The 20,741-nt window shown below is 35.6% G+C and overlaps 1 protein-coding gene and 1 long non-coding RNA gene across 6 annotated transcripts in view; both read right to left on the bottom strand.

Moving 5' to 3' along the window:
- Nucleotides 1-7,397, bottom strand: part of zfat (zinc finger and AT hook domain containing) — a 55,437-nt gene extending 48,040 nt beyond the window's left edge. For both annotated transcript variants that reach the window (XM_088601849.1, XM_088601850.1), the window contains exons 1-5: nucleotides 7,221-7,397; nucleotides 3,391-3,558; nucleotides 1,889-2,143; nucleotides 1,060-1,239; nucleotides 301-454 (exon numbers count right to left, since the gene is read on the bottom strand). In XM_088601849.1, the coding sequence (XP_088457975.1) occupies nucleotides 301-454; nucleotides 1,060-1,239; nucleotides 1,889-2,143; nucleotides 3,391-3,558; nucleotides 7,221-7,239 (776 nt within the window). In that variant the 5' untranslated portion in view covers nucleotides 7,240-7,397. The remainder of the gene's footprint in view (nucleotides 1-300; nucleotides 455-1,059; nucleotides 1,240-1,888; nucleotides 2,144-3,390; nucleotides 3,559-7,220) is intronic.
- An 816-nt stretch (nucleotides 7,398-8,213) lies between these two features.
- On the bottom strand, nucleotides 8,214-18,802 carry LOC148651498 (uncharacterized). Of its 4 annotated transcripts, none has more exons than XR_015925763.1 (5): nucleotides 18,629-18,802; nucleotides 18,162-18,236; nucleotides 12,596-12,641; nucleotides 11,823-11,880; nucleotides 8,214-8,876 (listed from the first exon to the last, which is right to left on the bottom strand). It is a non-coding gene; the product is annotated as an uncharacterized LOC148651498 (long non-coding RNA). The 4 variants fall into 4 exon arrangements; XR_015925762.1 differs by lacking the exon at nucleotides 8,214-8,876 and adding an exon at nucleotides 9,926-10,757; XR_015925764.1 differs by lacking the exon at nucleotides 11,823-11,880 and having other exon boundaries at nucleotides 18,629-18,801.
- Nucleotides 18,803-20,741: the final 1,939 nt, after the last annotated feature.

Below are 20,741 nucleotides of genomic sequence, written 5' to 3'. Positions count from 1 at the left end.
TTTCAATATATTATTGATGTATCAATATTCTTGACTTGCAATACAATATAATGTATGCTACTCAAATAAAGCACTCAGATAGCTTTCAAAGAATGTACAACAGTGTCCTCTGCTGTCCAAAGTTAGTCACTATTATTATTATTATTATTATTATTATTATTATTATTATTGTTATCATCATTTACCGAAAACAAGATTTTAGATGTTGTGAGAGTGATCAAATAATTGATCACATTAGTTTATTAACTTATATTTTCTTTCTTTCCCTATGAACTCTTCAGTGAGACAAGACTGCCATACCTGTTGGACTTCAGTGGCAATTCATACGCTGTCTGTTGTATAGCATATTCCTGATAGCCCCTTTTTAAACCTGTGTCTGGGCCAGTTGACTCTGAATCTACAACTGGAGCAGTTTCTGCAGGTGAGGCCTCGATTGGAACAATTTTTGTAGCACCTAGAAGTAAAGTTACACAGATTACAGCTTGATTATTATTATTGTTGTGATTGTTTTTTCATACTCAATTATAGTTCTGAACAACAAACACAATACATGCAGAAGAATAAGATTCTGCAACTTTATATTTTTATACATATGTTTGCAACTTTAAAAGCGACATTGTAAAACAGCTTTATAATTTCACAATACATAAAAGGCACTTTTCACAGTAAAAAAAACTTGGAAAACATAAGATACAGAAGATAAATCAAAAATTGCCTTTTTAATTATAGTAGAAGAATGCCATCTACTGGTTATATTGGCAGCAACAACATGGTGTACATTAATCAAAACTATCAGACAGCAGCCCAAGTGGCTGGATTTTGAAAAAAAAAATAATTTCAGAACTACTTTTTATTTGAATTTTTCTATTTGTACCTTTTCCAATTCACTTTTCAGATGTACAGCGCACCTTACGTTTATTCACGGCCTAGTGCCAAACGTTTCTGAATATGCAACAGACATTATAATGAATTTCAGCTTAAAGGTATTAGTGCCTCATGCCCTGGGATGAATTAAACAGTTGTCCCACAATTTTCCCAATTGTCCCAGCTTGCTCTTACCTGGTATAGCTTCATGAGCTGTAAGAACAACACTAATGATGGGCTTCTTGAGGCCACTTGTCTGGTCAGAGTCCTTCACAGAAGAGGACTTCTCAATTCGTGGCACCCGTGACCTCTTTGGAGCCCTTTCCCTGTCTTCTTCTCCATCTTCTAAAGCCAGCTTTACATCAGGGTCATTGTCTAGGACAGGCATAAATGATAACAGGACACGTTAGAGAATTCACTCTTGACTTTTGATTTACTGTAAAGTAAGAAGTTGCAAGAATCATGAATTAGTGTTATCAGGGGTTCCCATGTTCTCAAATATCCAAGGACTTGCACATTTTATAATTATTTATCCCACAATTATTTCAATAAATGGCAACAAAAATAAATGTATTAATGGCTTGGATCAGCACCAGAGCAGGCCACTCTAGCCTCAGAAATAGTTTTGCTTTATACGGTCAAAAATTATAGGCATTCTTAAATGCCATTGGTCATGTAATCTTTAATCCAAATGTTACCACAAGTTCAGCATTTAAGTGTTAAAAATGTATCTGAAGCAATTCTATTTCATAAAGTTTAAAATAAGTTCAAGTATAATTGAAAAATATTCATTATTATACTATTTTTTCTCAACTTAAGTATTTTTCCTGTATAATGCCTTTTCAAAAAATCACAAACTGAGAAAGAAAACATCATTAAATTGAAAGGTTAGAGCATGGAGCATGGTGTCAGTGTAAGCTGCAAAGGAACAGGTTAATTTTAGCAAAAAGAAAGAGGAAATGTTTCGGCTGTGGAGCCTTCTTTAGGTGTCATTACATCAATACTACAGCAGATGCAATAATACCATTGTCTTCTTCCTCTTCACCCTCTTCCTTCAGTCCTATAATGCAGATGTGCTTCTTTATTTGTCTCTTGTTGCAGAATTTGCGACTGCATTTCTTGCACTCCAAAGTGCTGCTATCCTCAGACTCCACCTCCTCAACTGCCTCGGCCTGTGCTTCTTGACTTCCTTGGCCACTCGTTTCCAAAAGCTCTCCTTCTGTGTAGAACTTCTTAGTCGACCCCTTGGGCCTGCCTCGTTTCCTCTTAACGGTGCATTCTAAGGGCACAGAGGCTTAAATGTTATTTGTGCAAACAGAAACAGCTAATAGGATACATTTGTCAAAACATTTCAAAGATGTTTTTATTCATAGAATTAACCTATAGTGGACATGGCCAGTACTTGTCCTAGAGATGAAACTTTCAGATCCTATATATATACACTGTACATGCATGTAAGATGGATGCTTAAAAACCCCATTTCAATACTGATCAATCGAGCTATTCAGTGATTCAACATGGCAGAGTTAACTCATGGTTTCTCCGAGCGCAGGTCTGACTCCAGGATTCTGATGCCCCAACTTTGAGTCATGTCACCAGTCATTTGTAACCAGGACTCGTCAAGTGGCAGCATTTAACAGGACATAAAGGCACCATGGTCATTAGAGAAGTTGATTTCACTAACCTCGAATCTATATAGCATACAATTCTCAGACAGCAGGAGATCTGATTTTTTGGCACAGTCCACACTTTACTCTTGGAGGAGTAGGACTCTGTTGCCTGCGAGTAGGTGTGATCAAATTCCAGGAAGGGCAGAACTGCACTTATCACAGGCAGACAATTGGCTCAGTGATAAAGTTAAGATTAGTTGGCCAGGGCTCTCTTACCTTCTGGTTAAACACTGACCCATGTGACCTCCCCACTCCTCCCATCAGTGTTAACCCTGCTGTTAGCTGTATCACAGTTTAAAGTATGTCAAATTATATATGGATAAATGGTTGAGTGGGTCAAAGGAGCCTGTTTGCCTCTTCCTTAATCTTTATGACTGGGTACAGGACTTACTGCTGTAAAATGAGACATAATGAGACTACAGGCAATTCCAAAGTGGTGGATATCATAAAAAAAACAATAGAAAGAGCTCAGATCAAACCGAAACCAAAGCTCCCTGCTGTTCTTGAGGATTATGATTCAGTATCTCAAATACAGTAGGAAGTAAAATGTTTCCACAATACAATACCCACTGATGTGACTGAATTGCATAAGTATGCTTTTGGAGAAGGAGAATATGTCAGCATGCACAAAAATCAAAACTGTTGTTAGAAAATAGACTGTTTTGTACAGGAAACCTAATTTCAATGTATTAAACAGCATGTCAGGAAGCATAATGCTAACATTTAAATGTAATTTCAAGGTCTGAGCTCGAAGACCGACAAGTATAAAGGAATGTAGTAGTTAAACTGCACTAGTATTTAATATACAATGCTAATTAAATTCTAGATTCATCAGCAGTCTCTCGCCACCACTCACCTCCACTCTTCTCAGATTGGGTGGTTGTTGATAAAGGTCTAAGAGGTACAATGATTTCATCAGGACTGAGACCCTCAATTGTGTGCTTCTCTGAGACATGTGTAAGAAGTTTTGCCTGACTAGGAGAGAAGAGGTTGCAGATCTTGCACATGAAGATAGAAACACCACCTGTGAAATGTAATGATACCGTTAAGATAACCAGTGTGTAAACTTACACTTTGATTAACACAAATTACATTGTGCATATTATTTTGTGCATTTATTCCAAAAAAGATTAAAAAATTCCACAGAAAAAATACAAAATCTATGTACCCAAATCACTATCAAAACACAAAGGGCATTTACAGATTGATTTACATAAATGGACACAAACCAACATCCCGGCAGAGTTGTATGATAATAGCAGTACTAGAAGTCTTACTACTACTGTTACTACTTTTTTTTTTTACTATCACAAAAATCATGTAGTATCACAAAAAATAAATTATTTAATATAACTTCAGAACTCTTATTTCTATTACTGTGGATTTGCTTATTAGATGTACTTATCCAGGATGACTTACGAAATATACAATGATAAAAAATGCATAAATAATGCATAAATAAGAAATGCAATAACAGCACCTCACAGAAAAACTTGAAAATGCACACTGAATAGATGGGCACCTTTTTATCTCCCTAAAATAAACCAAGAACCCCCCCCCCCCCCCAGTATTCCTGACCTTAATTAAATGTATCTTGTAAACTAGGGTAGTACAGTGACATTGTGGTTAGCATTGCTGCCTCACAATGCTGGGTTCCATTCCTGAGGTACTGAGTGAAGTTTTTAATGTTCTCCCAGTGTTAGCATGGGTTTTCCTCCAGGTGCGATGGTTTTCTCCAACAGTCCAAAGACATACTGGTAGATTAATTGACTTCTGTGAAAGTTGACCATGGTGTTGTGTCTTTTGTGCCCTGTGATAGACTGGCATCGTTCAAGATATATCCTGCCTTGTTGCTTGCCGGGATATACTCTGGCAGTCCCGTGTCTACTGGATAAACTGGCTAGAAAATGAATGGATGGAAGATGGATCTCATAAATGAATTAATAATTCTAAATTGGCAAACTCGGAGCTTTCCTCCTCAAGATGTTTATTTCTGCTGGTGCTTCATCACCAAACCAACCCTTCCACAGGAAAATGAGGATGTTCCATATTTCCTTAAATAGTTCATGACACAGCACAGGTACCAGATATGTTTCAACAGTATATGCCTAGAAATAACACTGTTTTCTGCTATATAGTTTCCAAGCAATACCCTAGAGCATAAAGGCAAATATGAAGATTTTTCTTATCCATCTCAATGTCAAGAACTTCAAGACAACTAGATCCTCTAAATATTCACCTCTAAAGGTGAATGCTATGTGCTCCTAGTACAGGACACTTAAACACAGCTCTAAAAAAGCTCAAAGTCTTCTGTTTTTTGGTCCACCTGTCACTTACATGGTTGGTTTAATTACTTAACTGCACAACTGTAGTACATCTAGACGTAAAACCAAGGTCCTGACTCTCTGTGGTCATTAAAAAACCCAGGGTGTTTCTCGAAAAGAGTAGGGGTGTAACCCCGGCATCCTGGCCAAATTTCCCATTGGCCCTTACCAATCATGGCCTCCTAATAATCCCCATCTATGAATTGGCTTCATTACTCTGCTCTCCTCCCCACTGATAGCTGGTGTGTGGTGAGCGTTCTGGCGCACTATGGCTGCCGTCGCATCATCCAGGTGGATGCTGCACATTCGTGGTGGTGGAGGGGAGTCCCCATTACCTGTAAAGCGCTTTGAGTAGAGTGTCCAGAAAAGCGCGATATAAGTATAAGCAATTATTAATTAATTATTATTAATTGGACACTCTCTATAGCATAAGTAACTGTATCTTCGATGAAGGTTCATTTTGAGTGATCAACTGTTCCTTTGCAGCCTAAGCATGCTGACGCAGCTGCCCACCTGAACTACTTCAACCTGTTATGTAAGTGTGTGTCTAAGTACATAAGTTGTTTAAATGACTGTTCAGTTTGGAACAAAGACAGAATACACTGTGCTCTACAAAAACTTCCTCCAATAGAAGAGAAAAAACAATGATGCTCGCAGAGAGAGAATCTTTGCAAGAAACCATTTTGGAAGATAGCAACAGTAAGAAATAAGACATCAACAGTGTGTCTGTTGATCTCTAATTATTGACCTAAAACAACAGCAATATGAGTTATTTATGTTTATAAATGTATTAAACTGTGAAGGAAATGGAATATCAAGTCAAATACTTTAACACAAGTCCTTCACATCCTCCTCAATAAGCCCAACAAAGGTCAAGTTATTCTCTTCCCACATTTCTACAGACAGGTCGATTATTTGATAATGTAATCCCAAGGTTTTTTTGTGGGGTCATTAAATCAAACAGAAAAATGTAGCTACACAATGGCAACAATGAGTTGGAATAGGAGGCATGATTATAATAAATTAAAAGGACTCATAAGCAATTTGTAATTTAAGTTACATCTCTTTATGATTTATAAGGATTTTTGGTTTATACATGTGGGATTCCAGTAAATGTTCCAGGTGATCCTCCCACCTTTCAGACACACAAAGACTAATTGATGTGGATTAATTGATGCTTCCAAATACATTTTATTTCAATCAGCAACAAATGTGGTGTGTACTTAAAGACAACATGCTTAAATATTAAGTTAAGACTGAACCAGGACCAGGGTGACTAGTAATCTCAAATGATTGTGTAGCTCTATATAGCAAACAAAACAGTATGTCTCTAGTAGTCTATAATGGTCTTAATTATAAGCTTATATACAAGCTCTTTGGAACATGACAATCGTCATTCATCTTTCCCTTTCTAAACTATTAAATACCAAACCGTTTATTTCAAATCATTTTCCAGAATTTATCTTTGCTGTACTGTAGAAGTTACATTAAGAAAATCCTTGAGTTGGTATACACCAATTTTGCATTACTGCTCACCACAACATGCTATATAGTAATTAAGGTAATTTCTTACTGCAAAATAATACATTGCCAATATTTTAAAAAGCAGCACAGAATAAACTTTTTATTAATGCGTTTCTTAGTATTGGGTTGAATTCCCAGTCTTGGTGGCTAATGGGTTTTCATATAATCCTGTAGTCCCTCTCGACTGTGAGTATTAATAGTTACATTTTCTGTCTGCGAGACCACATACCTAAGACTGCTAAACGTGCACATTTTATAAAACTCATGTTAGGGGGCGATTATTGAAATAAATGTATTCATACACTTAAGTACATTAATGAATCTATAAACTCTGCGCTTGTTTCTATGGCGTACGCTATCTAAACTAAAATATAGGTAGCGCAAAGTGCACATTTCCATCTCCATCACGTGTTACATGTTAAAAAGTTAAGAGACATTTTTACAGTTAAAAAAACCAAGCAATCGCTAAAATAAAAGTGGTACTTTATCTCACTATTATGGACGCCAAAACTGGAAATAATTTCATTAAAAATTTCGAAAGCTATCATCATTCGCCCAGTCGGTGTCATATAAACTAGCATTTTTAGAGACAACTTTCCTTAGAAATTCAGGACGTCACACTAAAATAACCTTATATGGTTATTGAAATAAATACATATTGATACGTACTGGAAATGTAAACCCAACACAATTTTAAAGACGACAACATTTAATATATAATTTATAATCTACAATATAAACAAACATATCCCTTGATGCACCCGTTCCGCCTGCTACTTTTACCTTTGCCTCGGCATGTAGCTGCAACGGAAAAAACATATTCAATTTAAACACCTACCTGCATTCAAAAAGTCCATGGTTTGTAAATAAAAACTAATTCCTTTCAGTATTGACTGCTACCGTTGTCATTTTTTTTATCGTATTAGATCCTAATTTAGTTTACATTATATTTATTTAAAATGTTTTGGTGAACGTTTCTGGCGAATCTGCGATATCAGACATGGCGAATACAGTCTCCTTGACGAAACCGTGGTTAAGGTGAGAGTCTTTCAGAGAGAGTATATTTCTAGCGCGACCTCTATGGACTGGATGTGTAAACTTCATTTTTTTAACCTTTTAAGTTGTCTTTGAAAAAACTGCATGTAATTAATTTACAAACTTGATATTTATTTATATTTATAACTGAAATATTCCATTTTCTCGTTGTGATCATTATTAAATAGCAAAACTTTTCAATCTTAAAATGCCTCAGATTTTCTGGTATTCTTCAGTACTGTTTCTCCATTCTTTTATGCCCAAGTCTCTAAAAAAACACTGCCATGGTGGAGACTATAAACCAGGAAGCTACTAATATGCCAGGTTTGGATCAATCTTGATACAACTTTGATTATTTCTAATTAGATTGTCAATGAGTAATAAATCTCAGATACTCAAAAATTCACCTTTCAAACTCAGAAAACAATATAGTGACCATTGGCATTTATAGTGACAGTTAGGCATTTATGAAAAGCTCCGTTCCTAAATTTTCAGTGTGAGCTACTGAATTTGTATGTGAACTGTAGGCAGAATTATAAAATATTCTGCATTCCTGAGAGGCATTACACATGGGAATGTGCAAGAGAAATGTCTCATGAAAAACCAATATATATTTTAATTTTTTGTGATTTCCATAATAAAGCTGTTCTAGGAGATGTTTCAGATGGATTTCATTTCAATCTGGATTTATAAAGGAAGCAGCTTTTGGCTCGATTATTTCACTTATCTTTAAGCATGTATATTATATGTCATTTACTATACTGGTATATTAATAAAAGCATACAAGTGCAACAAATTTACAAAGTTATCAGGATTTTTTTTTTTATTCCAGGCAAACTCACATTTTATAGAAAAGACATACAGCTGTCTTCTGAGGTTCTGCCCCATTCTCCTTGTACAATTAGAAGATGCATGTACCTGTTCACTGCCACAAATCATTCCAGCTCATCTCAGACTTGACTGGAGCTCCAGACTGACATTTCAGGTATATACAACATGACTCATTCTGATCTTGGAAGTAAACCCATGTTATACAACTAATACAAGGATGTATGTTTTCCTACGGGAATGATATCACACCGGGATGAGTCTATAGGAATGGCAGCAAGTGAAGTCCCAGAACTTTGTCCATACAGGGTGATGCATTCAGGAAACCATCAATCATTTCCAAGTGGCATTTACCCAGAATCCATAAACTGTGAGGCAATTGTGCTAACCAACATCCTGATCTATGCATATTTCACAAATCATTTTAGTATAACCAGTATAGCCCCCAAAACCCAAGATATTTGTGCAGATGGTGTGTTTTAAAAATAAGTCAAGATGTTTTATGGATCTGAACATTGATTAGCTTTTGACATTTCATAATGTTGATCAAAGTATTCTCCACTAACAAGCTTTAAAAAGGGCAAGTACCTTTCAGAGCTTTAACTTTAGATGTGGAAAAGAAATCTTAGCACTGTAAAAAAGAAAAATACTGTTAATTTCTATATTCTATACATACATCATGCAACCAAGAACTGTGAAGACGCTAAAATGTATGATTATAAAATGAAATGTATCTTAAAATAATTACACCCAATCAGACATACTCAATTTGTAAGATTTTTTAAATGAAAAAAAAGTTAGGTTATCACATATCCAGTTTTCTTAAAAAGCAACAGAACATTAACATCATGTTATGGGTAATCATTGCCAGCTGGATAAGCAGAGGACCGAACTGTTATATTACATATCTGAATTGGAACCAGAACTGCAACTCAAAGTTTTTGTTATTTCAAAAGTCAACTTTATGGCTAAAATAATTATCATAAAGTGAAACAAGCTTTGATGCCTATTTTGAGTAAATGAATTGTCATTTAAGAAAAACATCCAATTACAAGAATAGTTCCTGAAATAGATTTTTTTACACTAGTTTTCCCCTCAGTAAAGTAGTAGATATGATTTGAATATCATAAATAAAAAAAGCACTTTGCCTTTCAACAAAATGTAGAAATAAATCAAGTGTAATTCAATGTGTTGAAGGAAATGGATCTACTTTAAAATCCCCACTGAATTTTCACTGGGGTGATGAATGCATGTTTTTTTTCTGTAGCTGAAAATGTTGAACACAAAAATGGTCTGCTAACAGAAAACAGCATATCTCTTTTGGGAGAAAAAAGAAATAAAGCGAAGTATTTGCGATACAGCATTTTACTAAATGGATGAACACAGAATTTGAGATTTGGGTTCAAAGCTAATAGTAAATTAATTTTGGTGCAAACTGAATATGTTAATAAGATCAGTTTCTCATGGTATAAACAAAGGTTGCACACAATGTGTAGAGGCCAGTTGGATGCAGTCATCTTCTTTACTTTTCACCATAAAATTCAAAGCTCAGATCTTTGATAAATATCCCTCTTTTATTCAATAAATTTCAGTATAGTTGATTTCAAAAGTGTTCATTGTTGAAAACCAGTATCACTGTTTGATAAAATGAAGTCTGTAAGTGAATTAATGAGTCAAAGGCACTTTTCAAAATTTTTATTGATGTTTTTTTTAAAGTATCAAAAATTCAAAACAATACTAAGTGTAAATACTGCATTCATTAAGCAAATACGAAATACAATAGTAAAAAAGGAAATATTCTTTACTTTTATTATCATAGTCCATCAAAACTGCAACATTTTCTATAAATTCCAGTATTTATTTTACATTTACAATGCCTTGAAGGACATACCCAACAATTTTATCCAGAAGGGTTTTTCCCTTCCCAGTAATCTGGAATTGGTAGCTCTTAATCCATTTGGATCACTGCTTCAAACTCTATTTTAGTATTGGATAGATTAAAAAAGGCATTCTAAAACATGTACTGTTATCTGCTGTTCTTTTCCTCCCAGTGCAGGTCCACAGTAATGCTATGACACTAGAGTGAGGATCTTACTAAAAACACTGCAGGCACAACAGTACCTGTCAAGACACAAACATGTCTGTTTGAAAAAGACAAAAATATCTTGGTTGACTACAAACCCAACACTTGTGGTGCCTGGTATTGTGCACAGCACTTTAGAAGTCCCAGTTTCAGTTGGATAATTACATAGCCCATGCTTGAACTAGCTATGTCTGGACTGTGAGTTCACCCTGTAATTCAAAGGGGTCCTTCCCTGGATAACCTAATCTTTCATAGAAGAAAGAAAATATATGGATCGATTAGAAACTAATTAAATGATGTCTCTATGATGGTAATTTATATAACAGTCTACTCCCCAATAACATTCTATAGTTGATTTAGTTGGTGAAGAACATTCGGATTATTCAAGATAATTTAAAAAAAAACAGCTTCTATAGTGTTTATCTGCACCTATGAAAAATAGAAAGAAATTATTATAAGCAGATTGGATCCTCTTTGGCAGTAAGAGCTGACACAGCTGTCCTTTTAAAGGAAAAGAAAAACAGTATTTAATATGAATAGTAATCCTTCCTCCACACATGAAAAAAGAAATATGATGAAATCTGTAAGATACTGCAATCAATATGCCTGAAATACTAATTATGAATTTGTATGCTGATATACAGACTAAGCTGCTGGACAGAATTTATGTATTAAGGTGAATGCGCATAATGTATCAATTGTTTAAGGATATCAATCACCGAATTTGTAAAATGCAAACAGGCTTGTTTGACTGAAAAGCTAAATACCTAACTCATTCCTAATGTAAAGCAATAGCTGTCTGTATTTTGTCTGCTTGAAGTTAAGACTATGAACTTCAGTAATAGATTGTGTACCAGAAGCACAGGAGCAAACAAGATCAATTTTACAGTACCCAGGTGCAAGGATACTCAAGGTCATTCATATTGCCTTTCTACATTGTGTTCTTGCCAAGACTAAAACCAAAATGAGCCAGTGGTTTATGGATAGTTACTTAAAACTGCTTAAGCAGACAGACAACACCAACATATGTTTAAGCAAACCAGTTTCCATCTTAACTCAACCTTGCGTTTTTGGGTCAGTTTCATCTCTGTGCTCAAAACCCTGCTGTAGACATCATTCCAGGATTGTTACACCCATTAAATAAATGCACAATCAGGGTTTCACTCTCTCCTTATCTTTTCACCTCTTGATACCTTCTTTTTATTTTAAATTGATGGATGATGGTATTGAGCACCGTGTATGACATGAGAATCCTATGATAAAAAGGGAGAATGTATGGTGTTACTCTGTCAGTATGACTGATTTCAAAAGCACTGGATAAAATGTAATAAAGTGATAACTTTTTCTATTTCAATGATATATGGCATTCACTTCATGTTATTTGCTGCATAAACGTTCTTCCAAACTAGTCAAAGTAAACACCCTTCTCCCAGCCTTTACTTTGAAGTTACAGCTGAGTGTAGGATGTTTACACTAACTATGACTTGGATTCACCTGCAATTCACAAGCAACTATTTCCATGTGATAATCCATCTTCTTCTTAGAAAACCACCTGAAATATAAAAACCGTGAAGAATTTTTTCCACATGAAGCAATTTTAATCTAGAAATTCCGATGTTACGTTTTATGCATTCAAAGTGGACAATGCGTGTACACTTTGCAGAACGCATAAAACACTGTGAATGTGGAAAACCTCTCACAATTGAAACCAAACTTTTGAATCATTTCATATGCTGTATTTAGCATGCATATAATCATATTTTAATAAAACCTTTAAATGAGATAGCCAGGAATGTTTAACCACATCAGTTACAACTCATTAACTCTCAAACATGCCTAAATTAATGGTTTGCTTCACTGTGGAAATCTAAATTCTATGTATGTTTCTGTATAACCTAGTTTACACTAGGCCAAAGATTTTCCAACATAAAAAACAAGAATGCCACAAGAATAAAACCAAAAACAGAAATAGACCATTATAAAACCATCACAGTAGATACAAAGAGACAACAGTTTTAAGGTCAAATAACTGTCATCATGCCCATTTGTATCCAAGGAGCTGAAAGCAGCCGGTTGCAGCAAACATCTGACTGAAAGCTCAGATGTTATTTTACAGCTTCCAGTCGGGGATGTTTACAGTACCAGACTACCAAGTTTAAATTCCTTATTAACCTCCAAAATTGTAGATATGACAATTAAGCTCCCTACAATACTCGTCTTCCTTCTCCTAATAAACCTAAAACACCATTTTGCAGAAGCGTCCATACCTTGCAGAACTTCAGATTCACCTCCTCAACGTCTCATCTCCCCCACCTTTTGGTAAGGAAATAAGAATGGTTACAAAAGAATAGCCAGAGGACGCTATTCTGTATATTTATATGTGGAATGTTATTATCAGATACAATGAAAAGTTCCTATTATGCCCTTTTTTTCTGATTCCATTGTACATTTTAAATTTCCAAAAATACTTTTAACTGCTTTTATCTTGAAATATACATGTTTTCACAGACATCAAAAAGATACAGACAAAGCCTCAATACAAAAGTACGTCTTAGAGATAGTTTTGAAGGTTTTTAAGAGTTCCTGAATTTTCTGTTAAGTCATTAATTCAGTGATACATGGTTTATTAAAGCTTTTTAAGTGTTACACAATTAAGCAACATTCAAAGCATAGTTTACGTACTTGTTCTGGCACATTTCAATACTCTATAATTACATTTACATTGCATTTTAATCAATCTGAACTGTAAACTATTACAGAGATCACTGCCCCACAGTGGACAACCTAAGTAACGTGTCAAAATGTTCACTACAAAAAAAATAGACATTTAAATGTAATAAATAATTTTATACCATAAAGACAAAACAATGGCAAGATCTGCTTAAAAAAAATGTAAAATTTTCACATTTCACCCATCTACTGTAATGAAACTAGTAGTGCTGAAATTATGAATTCGGATTAATAACAGTCCTTCAGTTATGGGAGAAAGACTAATGTTAAAAACAGACTTTGTCCTAGTTTATCACTTACAAGCTGCTCAGAGCATTAACAGCAACTTAACTTTGATCCATCCTCAAGAGAAGACACCGACCATCTGATGAAAAATGTTTGGAGCGTCTCAGCCAATTCACAGCTGACTGAATACAGGACAAACCTCTCAGAAAATATTCAAGCTTCTGCCCAAGAAAAAGGCCTTTCTCATGAAAGGTGTTAGTAGACATTGCACATTAGACTCATATGGCATGGGTATTTACAGTCATTGAATGTAAAGCAAGTGCTAAAAAACACTGAGCAAAAAGAATATTTTCACAATTTTCAATGCAATAGTCAACAACACATTGAGCAAAATGATATAACAGCAGAATTCGTCAGGTGATCCGCATGTAATGGTTTAAAAATTGACCACCTTAAATCAAAATAAAGTAATTCACATCTATTTCTGCAGCATTACAGTTACAATCAAGTGCATCATAATATTGTTTACCCTCCCCATGCAATGTTTATCAGCAGATAACTACAAATGTTTTGAATTCATCTCACATCAGTACTGGACGGACTTAAGAGAACAAAAATGAATTTCTTAAGCATAAATAGGAAAGAACTACTTTACTAAAGAGAAAAACCTAAAAGCACTTCTCAAGCAAAGGGCTACCTACAACATTATCTCTCATACAGCAGGTACTTACAAGGTGCACACTGAGTCTACAAAAAAAATCAAAGTGAACAGATGGAGGGAAACCTGCAATGGAAACTACACCGCTGAGGTGAGTTAGGAATTTATGGTACAGAACAGAAAAGCTGGAGCAGAGCATTTATTCCAGGAACACAGCAACACAAAATTGCTGAACGTGTACGGAAAGAACAATAAAGAAACTTACATATAGTTGAAGTCTACATATTGAATTACTGTTTGCTGGAAATGAAGATGTCAGCATTGTACATTTTCCACAGTCAAAAAGAAGTATTTTAGCAAAATGTAGCAACATAATGAATAATTAATGGACAGCAAACTGACCAATGATAAGATGCTGTGTGTACATTTAAATGATTATATGCTGGTGATTTATTACTTGAGTATGTTTCTGTGAAGGTTCTGCCTTTTTGCTAGGGTTATTTGGAAAACTGCCAAAGCATCATACAGCATAAGCTCACAACTTTACATTACAAATCATGGCAAATGTATTTAAATTAACAGTGCACTTTCAGGTTCCACCATATAACTTGCAGCAAACATTTTAATGCAGATCAAATTTTAAAAAATTCACTATGCATTCATTTTTCATATTTTGCCCTACACCACACTGTTTTACTAGTGCAAATCCAACAATGGAAACATCTGGAATTATAACATCGCTAAAATTGTAGGCAATACTGCTCAATTTATGTTATTCACACTGATTTTTTTTTAATCCAGTATAACAGTACTACTCCTCTTCTTTCACTCTTGAAAATTAACAAATCACTTAAAGGGATACAAGAAAATCACATGAAATACGGGCAATGAAGAACACAGAGGTTTTTAATTATTCCTCCTAGTATAACTCAGTTTTGAAGGATACAAGCATACTTATGAAATGTTGCTTTGTTTGTAAAAGGATGATCTCAGTATCAATCAATAGAAGCTTAAATATACTAACATGGTGTTAAAAATAAAATAATAGTTTCTACAAATGCTTTGGATTATAATACATGCATTTTGCCGTTAGCCATTGACAGGCACTATGCAATTTCTTTTCAGTTTCATTCTTCTTGCAGTTTTTCCAATGTTTGGCCTAATCCATTATTTAAGGAGCACCAGTGTTCCACTCTAACATTGCTAACTAGGACAGACATCTGTAAATGATCTAAGATTCATTCACGGGTAAGGCTAAGGTTAATGAGGTAGGCCTAAGTGCAAGCAGTTTCCATGGACACATTTTGTCGCTCCAACAGTCTATCCTAAAGTAGGTCAGCATTTTTATACATACTATATACTTCCAACACAAAGTGCAGTTTGTCATTGCAGCTTGGCTCCTTCATTAATTATATAAACAAATCTCTGAAAAATATTTAAGTGTTCCGGGACATTTGAGCTGTGAAGGAAACACCATGCCACTCTGACCCCCCCCCCCCTGTTAAATCTGACTAATTGCAAATGACAGAGTTCTCTGAAACTGAACTAAGCAGTTCAACAGATCAGGATTCTTTTCATTCACATAGAAAAAATAATTTAAACTGCTACTGTAGCACTGAATACCGGACATCCAGTGCCAATGCAGCACAGTTAATAGGAGGGTTAAACAGATTGACAGTGATGACTTACATATTAGCATGATCAATCTTTCCCTGAGTGAATAACTTTTATTCACTTTTAACATAAACGTCCATCTAAGCCTCAGTTTAACAGGGTAACAGCTCCTGTGTCATCACAGTTCTACGTATGTGTAATGTCTACATAACACTTGCAATAATCCCATATAATACACTTAAACTGTTACAGTACCATTGGAAAAAAAAAAGCGATAGCACCTTAAGAACATGACAGCACTTATAAGGCCTTTCACAAAAGTGAAAATATTAACTCAAATCCTGAGCTAGGAAATCATACAGGGAAAGAAGCAGCTCTCCAAATTAGGAACCAAGTTCAACACCTGACAACTTTCCATCACACTCTGTGAAAGGTCCAGTTTCCAGGAAAACACAGACAAACGGGATAAGGCAAACAGAAAGACAATTAAGTCACTATCTCACATGCTTTCTCAGGTAAAAGACATTTTATCAACTTTAATTACTAGGTTGAAAAAGTGCTCACTAATGCCAAAATGTGATCATTACGCCTATTTAGTGACAATACTTCTCATTCAGTGTCAATATTAACTTCTGAAATAGTAATCAAATTTAAATATGCATGAATCTGAAAAAATATTTTTCCATCTTCAATGTTAGCATGTTACGAAATATGTACAATCCTCACTCCACAAAATTAGCTTGCACTTCTACGTCAACACTTTACAGCTTATGTCTGGGTCTGAAACACTTTCACATTATAACAAATGAAGATAAAAATGTGCAATGCTGTCACTAAAAACATCATATAAAGTCCCTTACCAGAATCCATACAAAAAGTAAAGTTATGAACTATATTTAAAAATTACTATCGTTTTCTTTCTTGGTTTCTATCAAGTTCAAACTTTAGGAAAGCACTGTTAAGATTTACAGTAACTGCACCATGCACATTATCAAATGCAGGATCTAGTTAATTAAATTTAAGGGCCAGGGGTAAGGTCAAAACACAAAACTGGCACTCCTCTCAACAAAACAGACTTCAAGTTTTTAACTACTTAACAACGAAACAGAAAACGATCACAGCACAAGGCGAACTTTAACCAGTGCGGGACAACAGGTTCAATCATTATCATTTCAATGTCCTTCATAAATGTAGCTATCTGGATCAATGGATGGATTAATAGCTCAATTGAACGCCGTTTCCAAAGGCCCAGTCACAATGCCCGTGCTTGATGGGGAAAAAAAATAAAAAGCTTTTGAGGGGAATTGAGCCAGGTCAAAGGGGTCAACACAACTGTTGTTCTTAACCACATAAAATCTGTAACACCCACAGAGCAGATGGGAGTATTAATTCAATCTTGTCTAAAAGCCAAGACCCTCCAACAGCCTAAGGTCCTTCCATACAATGGCAGGGGACAGCAGGGTAAAACAATTCCCTAAGCAAACGGCTAAACTCCTGACCTCTGGATCCACAGTAGATGGTCCCACCTATGGAGACATCAACGCCATAATCTTTTGAATGACATCTCCATAATTCAACAAAGCCAGATCTTACTAAAGAAGAAAATTAGACCAACAACCAGTCGTGGCTGTGTCTTGCTACATTTCATACAGCTAAAGCAATTCACCTGATTCACAACAACTACACAAGCACTGACCTACATCAAAGCAGAATTTACCCTGACTCATGATTAGGTATAGCCGGGAAATGAAACGTAGCCGAATACAATTCAAAACATGGAAAATATATTGAGCTCCACGGTAAGCAGCAACCCAATTTCGGATGGTTTACGTTACAAAACGTTTGGGCCGTTTTTTTTTTTTTTACACTAAACGGAAGCAGAGGTCGATGCGTCTCCATCTCTAAAAACACCTAAACAAAAATACATTCCGCTTTACCGGGATATGGGAAATTATGCGAGAAGCAAGGTAACAGCTGCAGAAAGTTAACTGTTGGCGCTAAGTGTTTTAATCGAGCGTCAGGACATTTTTTTTTTGCGTGCATTTTAAATTTTAATGATGGGGAAATTGCTCTTTTCCTCATAAATTGAATGAGCAAGACGGAACTCTTCTTTTCCACAGGATATGCAGCAGTTAAGAAGGAATGTAAACAAGCCTTAATCGGGTCCTCGACATTGAAAAAGGAGTGACATTGCTCGGACTTGGTGTAGCCCGCATTACAGCTGTTGGCCAACTACTAAAGATCAGGGATATTATGAAGGCCATTCGGTAGTTGGTTTTTTTTTAATGCATTTTCATTTTTAATGAAACACAAATATTTGGATTTCCAGTTCCCGTCCGTAAAGACAAACAAGGTGGATTAAAGAAACCGAGATAAGCCCCACGTTCTCCGTTTGTTTAGCTGTGCTAAGGATCACTACTTGTTCAAAGGTCAACAATCAACGCAGAAGCAAAAAAAAAAACACATATTTAAATGGCATTAGAAACAGGAAAGTCGATCAATCACATTAAATTAGACCAATGCAAAAGCCAATCCCTACAAAGTCAAATCACTGAAACGCTGTTTAAATAGTTTGATAATTCACTCAGGATGAAACGGAAACTTACGTTAGCGACAGTACTCTGGACTATTACCAGTCTGAACCAGGTCATCATGTACAACACGGGCAACCAATGTCGCTTCTGTCAGAAAACAAATCTTAAAATCTTAACAGATCCAGCAATATGACCGCAAATTCAATTAATCTGAATTAGCCCAAACTTTAGAGAGAGTTACTAACAGCGCAGTTCGCAGTGCTGTGCACACACACACAAAAAAAAATATCCCTCTGGTTGACTGTCCTCAACAAGCACGACTTTGAAAGGAACAGGAATGAAGGACTTGCAGTGAAACTGTTAACTATATATCATCTGTACAAAAAAAAATAAAAGGAGTAAATATTAGACATGTGATGCATTTGTTTAAATGAGTATAAGAAAGTAAGCAAAGTCCCCCGGGCTAACTAAAGCTTTTCTCTGCAACTAAACCTGACGAAGACTGAAAACTCCCCTAGAACACTTCACTGAATCCTTACCGCAACCTCCATCTCCTAATCCCAGTTAACTGAGGCATATAGCTTCACGCCAGCCCCATTTTAATATAAATTTACGTGTTTTCCTCCGGCTTTTACAACCCAGTTAAGACTCCTCATCTCCGCCATTCTGTTTCTGTTTCCTTCCGTCTCTCTTGTCTTTAATTTGACCTTTAGTTACCCGACACTGATATTGACGTCATTGTCATGGAAACACAGCCCCTCCCATGGCCTGCAAACGTCTGACAAAACCACCACTTAAAGCTTACCAAACTACCACATGTGAACGCCTTTTTATTAAAGTGACAGTCAAAGTACCCAATCATTTTCCGAGAAAGTAAAGCATTCCCTCCCCCCAAGGAGTGATCCGTAGCCAATAGGGAGTTGATTCCCTGGCCTGTCTGTTCAGGACAAATCAAGCCGTTTTCGGCCTTTCATCCGTTTCCACATCTGCAAGTAATGAATCAGAGGTAGTACTGTAGTAAAAAATTAATGGAAGTATTAGCACCTTCTACTGTAAAGTTATTTGCTTTGAATCTTTCATAGGGCATCACAAAAGTTGAAAGGATTGATTTATTATAAGGATTTATTGGTCTTACAAAATAAATTTAACTTTTACATTTCATTATCACCCTTTTCAAAGTGAATAATAAATCTTGTACATTTAAAATTCCGTTGAATACCCAGTTTCATATATACAGTACATATGCTATTGCTGTTTTTTATGCAAAAATATTTCACTTTCTCTGCTGTTCAAATTAACAGGATCTACCCCTGTCTTGCTGAAGTACCGACAAAGTAACAGACACACTGAAATACTGAGAAAAACAATCTGCAGTCTAAGTCTGATATAAAAAGATCATTGGACATATGCATGTTATCATTATCACATAGTTTGTGTATTGTGTCATAACACTTTAATAGGTCTCTGCTTATTAACATAACTCAGTCTTACAAGTCTCAGACATGTGTTTCCCATCACCCATCAGCCTGTTCTTATACAGTGGCATTTCATTAATGTTCGAGTTGAATCCACGATCTAGCTTCCACAAACAATAATATTTAGTGAGAGAAACTGTGAAAAAGGTTGATTTTTGCAGGTCAAAGTGTAGGCCGTGACCAGTGGATATTGAAAGAAAATGAAAGGCAGCTAATGTAGGTGATATAGGAGGAGGAAACTAAAATAGCAGAAAGCTTACAGTATTAAAAGATCAATTGTAAATAATTTCTTAACCTCCACTCAGGTGGCTGCCACTTTCAGTTCCACATCAGATCTCTGTAGCAGGGCTTCCAGATGGCCTAATAAGTAAAGATTTTCTCTCAGAAAAAATTAAATACTCCACAAATACCCAGAAGAGGTATTTTAATTTAAGTAGAGAAATGCAGAGTTTTGCATGCAAAAAGCAAAAATATATAGTATTAGTACAAAATTGTAACTAGAAGAGGCTACGTACGAAAAAGACAGGAGTTTACGTTGTCACATTATTTACATCTTTTAAATAATGCAGGGAACCATTATAAATAAAAGAGTCAAACAAGATGTTACTAACATTGTTAGCGTATGTAGTTAAAGGAATAGACTTTAAATCGCAGGATGTTATGCTTACATTGTATAATGCACTAGTAAGGCCTAAGAATATTGTGTACAGTTTTAAGCACCATAGTACAAAAAATATTGCTGGAATTAGTCCGGAATAGAGCAACCAGATACATTATAAAGCTTCTGTGAATGTCCTGCTCTGATAGGTTCAAGAATCTTAACCCTTTTAGTCTTGAATAGAGAAGACTATGAGGGGACATGATACAAGTATCAAAGTCCTCAAAGGCACTGACATTTCTTTAGAATGAACAGTAAACAGGAACCAAAGTGGTAACAAGTGGAAACTACAGGAAGTGCTTTTATAATCGAGCAAGAAGCTATTCCTTACCTAGGCATATTGTTGAAGCCATCACCCTGTTGTCTTTCAAGAAAGGTCTGGCTGGGTTCTTTGTATCTATTTATTTATTAGTTATTATCTGCTCAAACAAGCTAGACAGACTGATTTGTCTCTTCTCGTTCAGCCCTATAGTCCAGATGTCAGTGGTCCGCATTTGCACCATGCCAATAGCCCAGCTG

Source organism: Lepisosteus platostomus, chromosome 12, assembly GCF_059453375.1.
Source record: "Lepisosteus platostomus isolate fLepPlt1 chromosome 12, fLepPlt1.hap1, whole genome shotgun sequence".
Lineage (NCBI taxonomy): Eukaryota > Metazoa > Chordata > Actinopteri > Semionotiformes > Lepisosteidae > Lepisosteus > Lepisosteus platostomus.
Note: the sequence above shows the minus strand (reverse complement) of the source record. Positions and strands in the feature narration are given on the sequence as shown.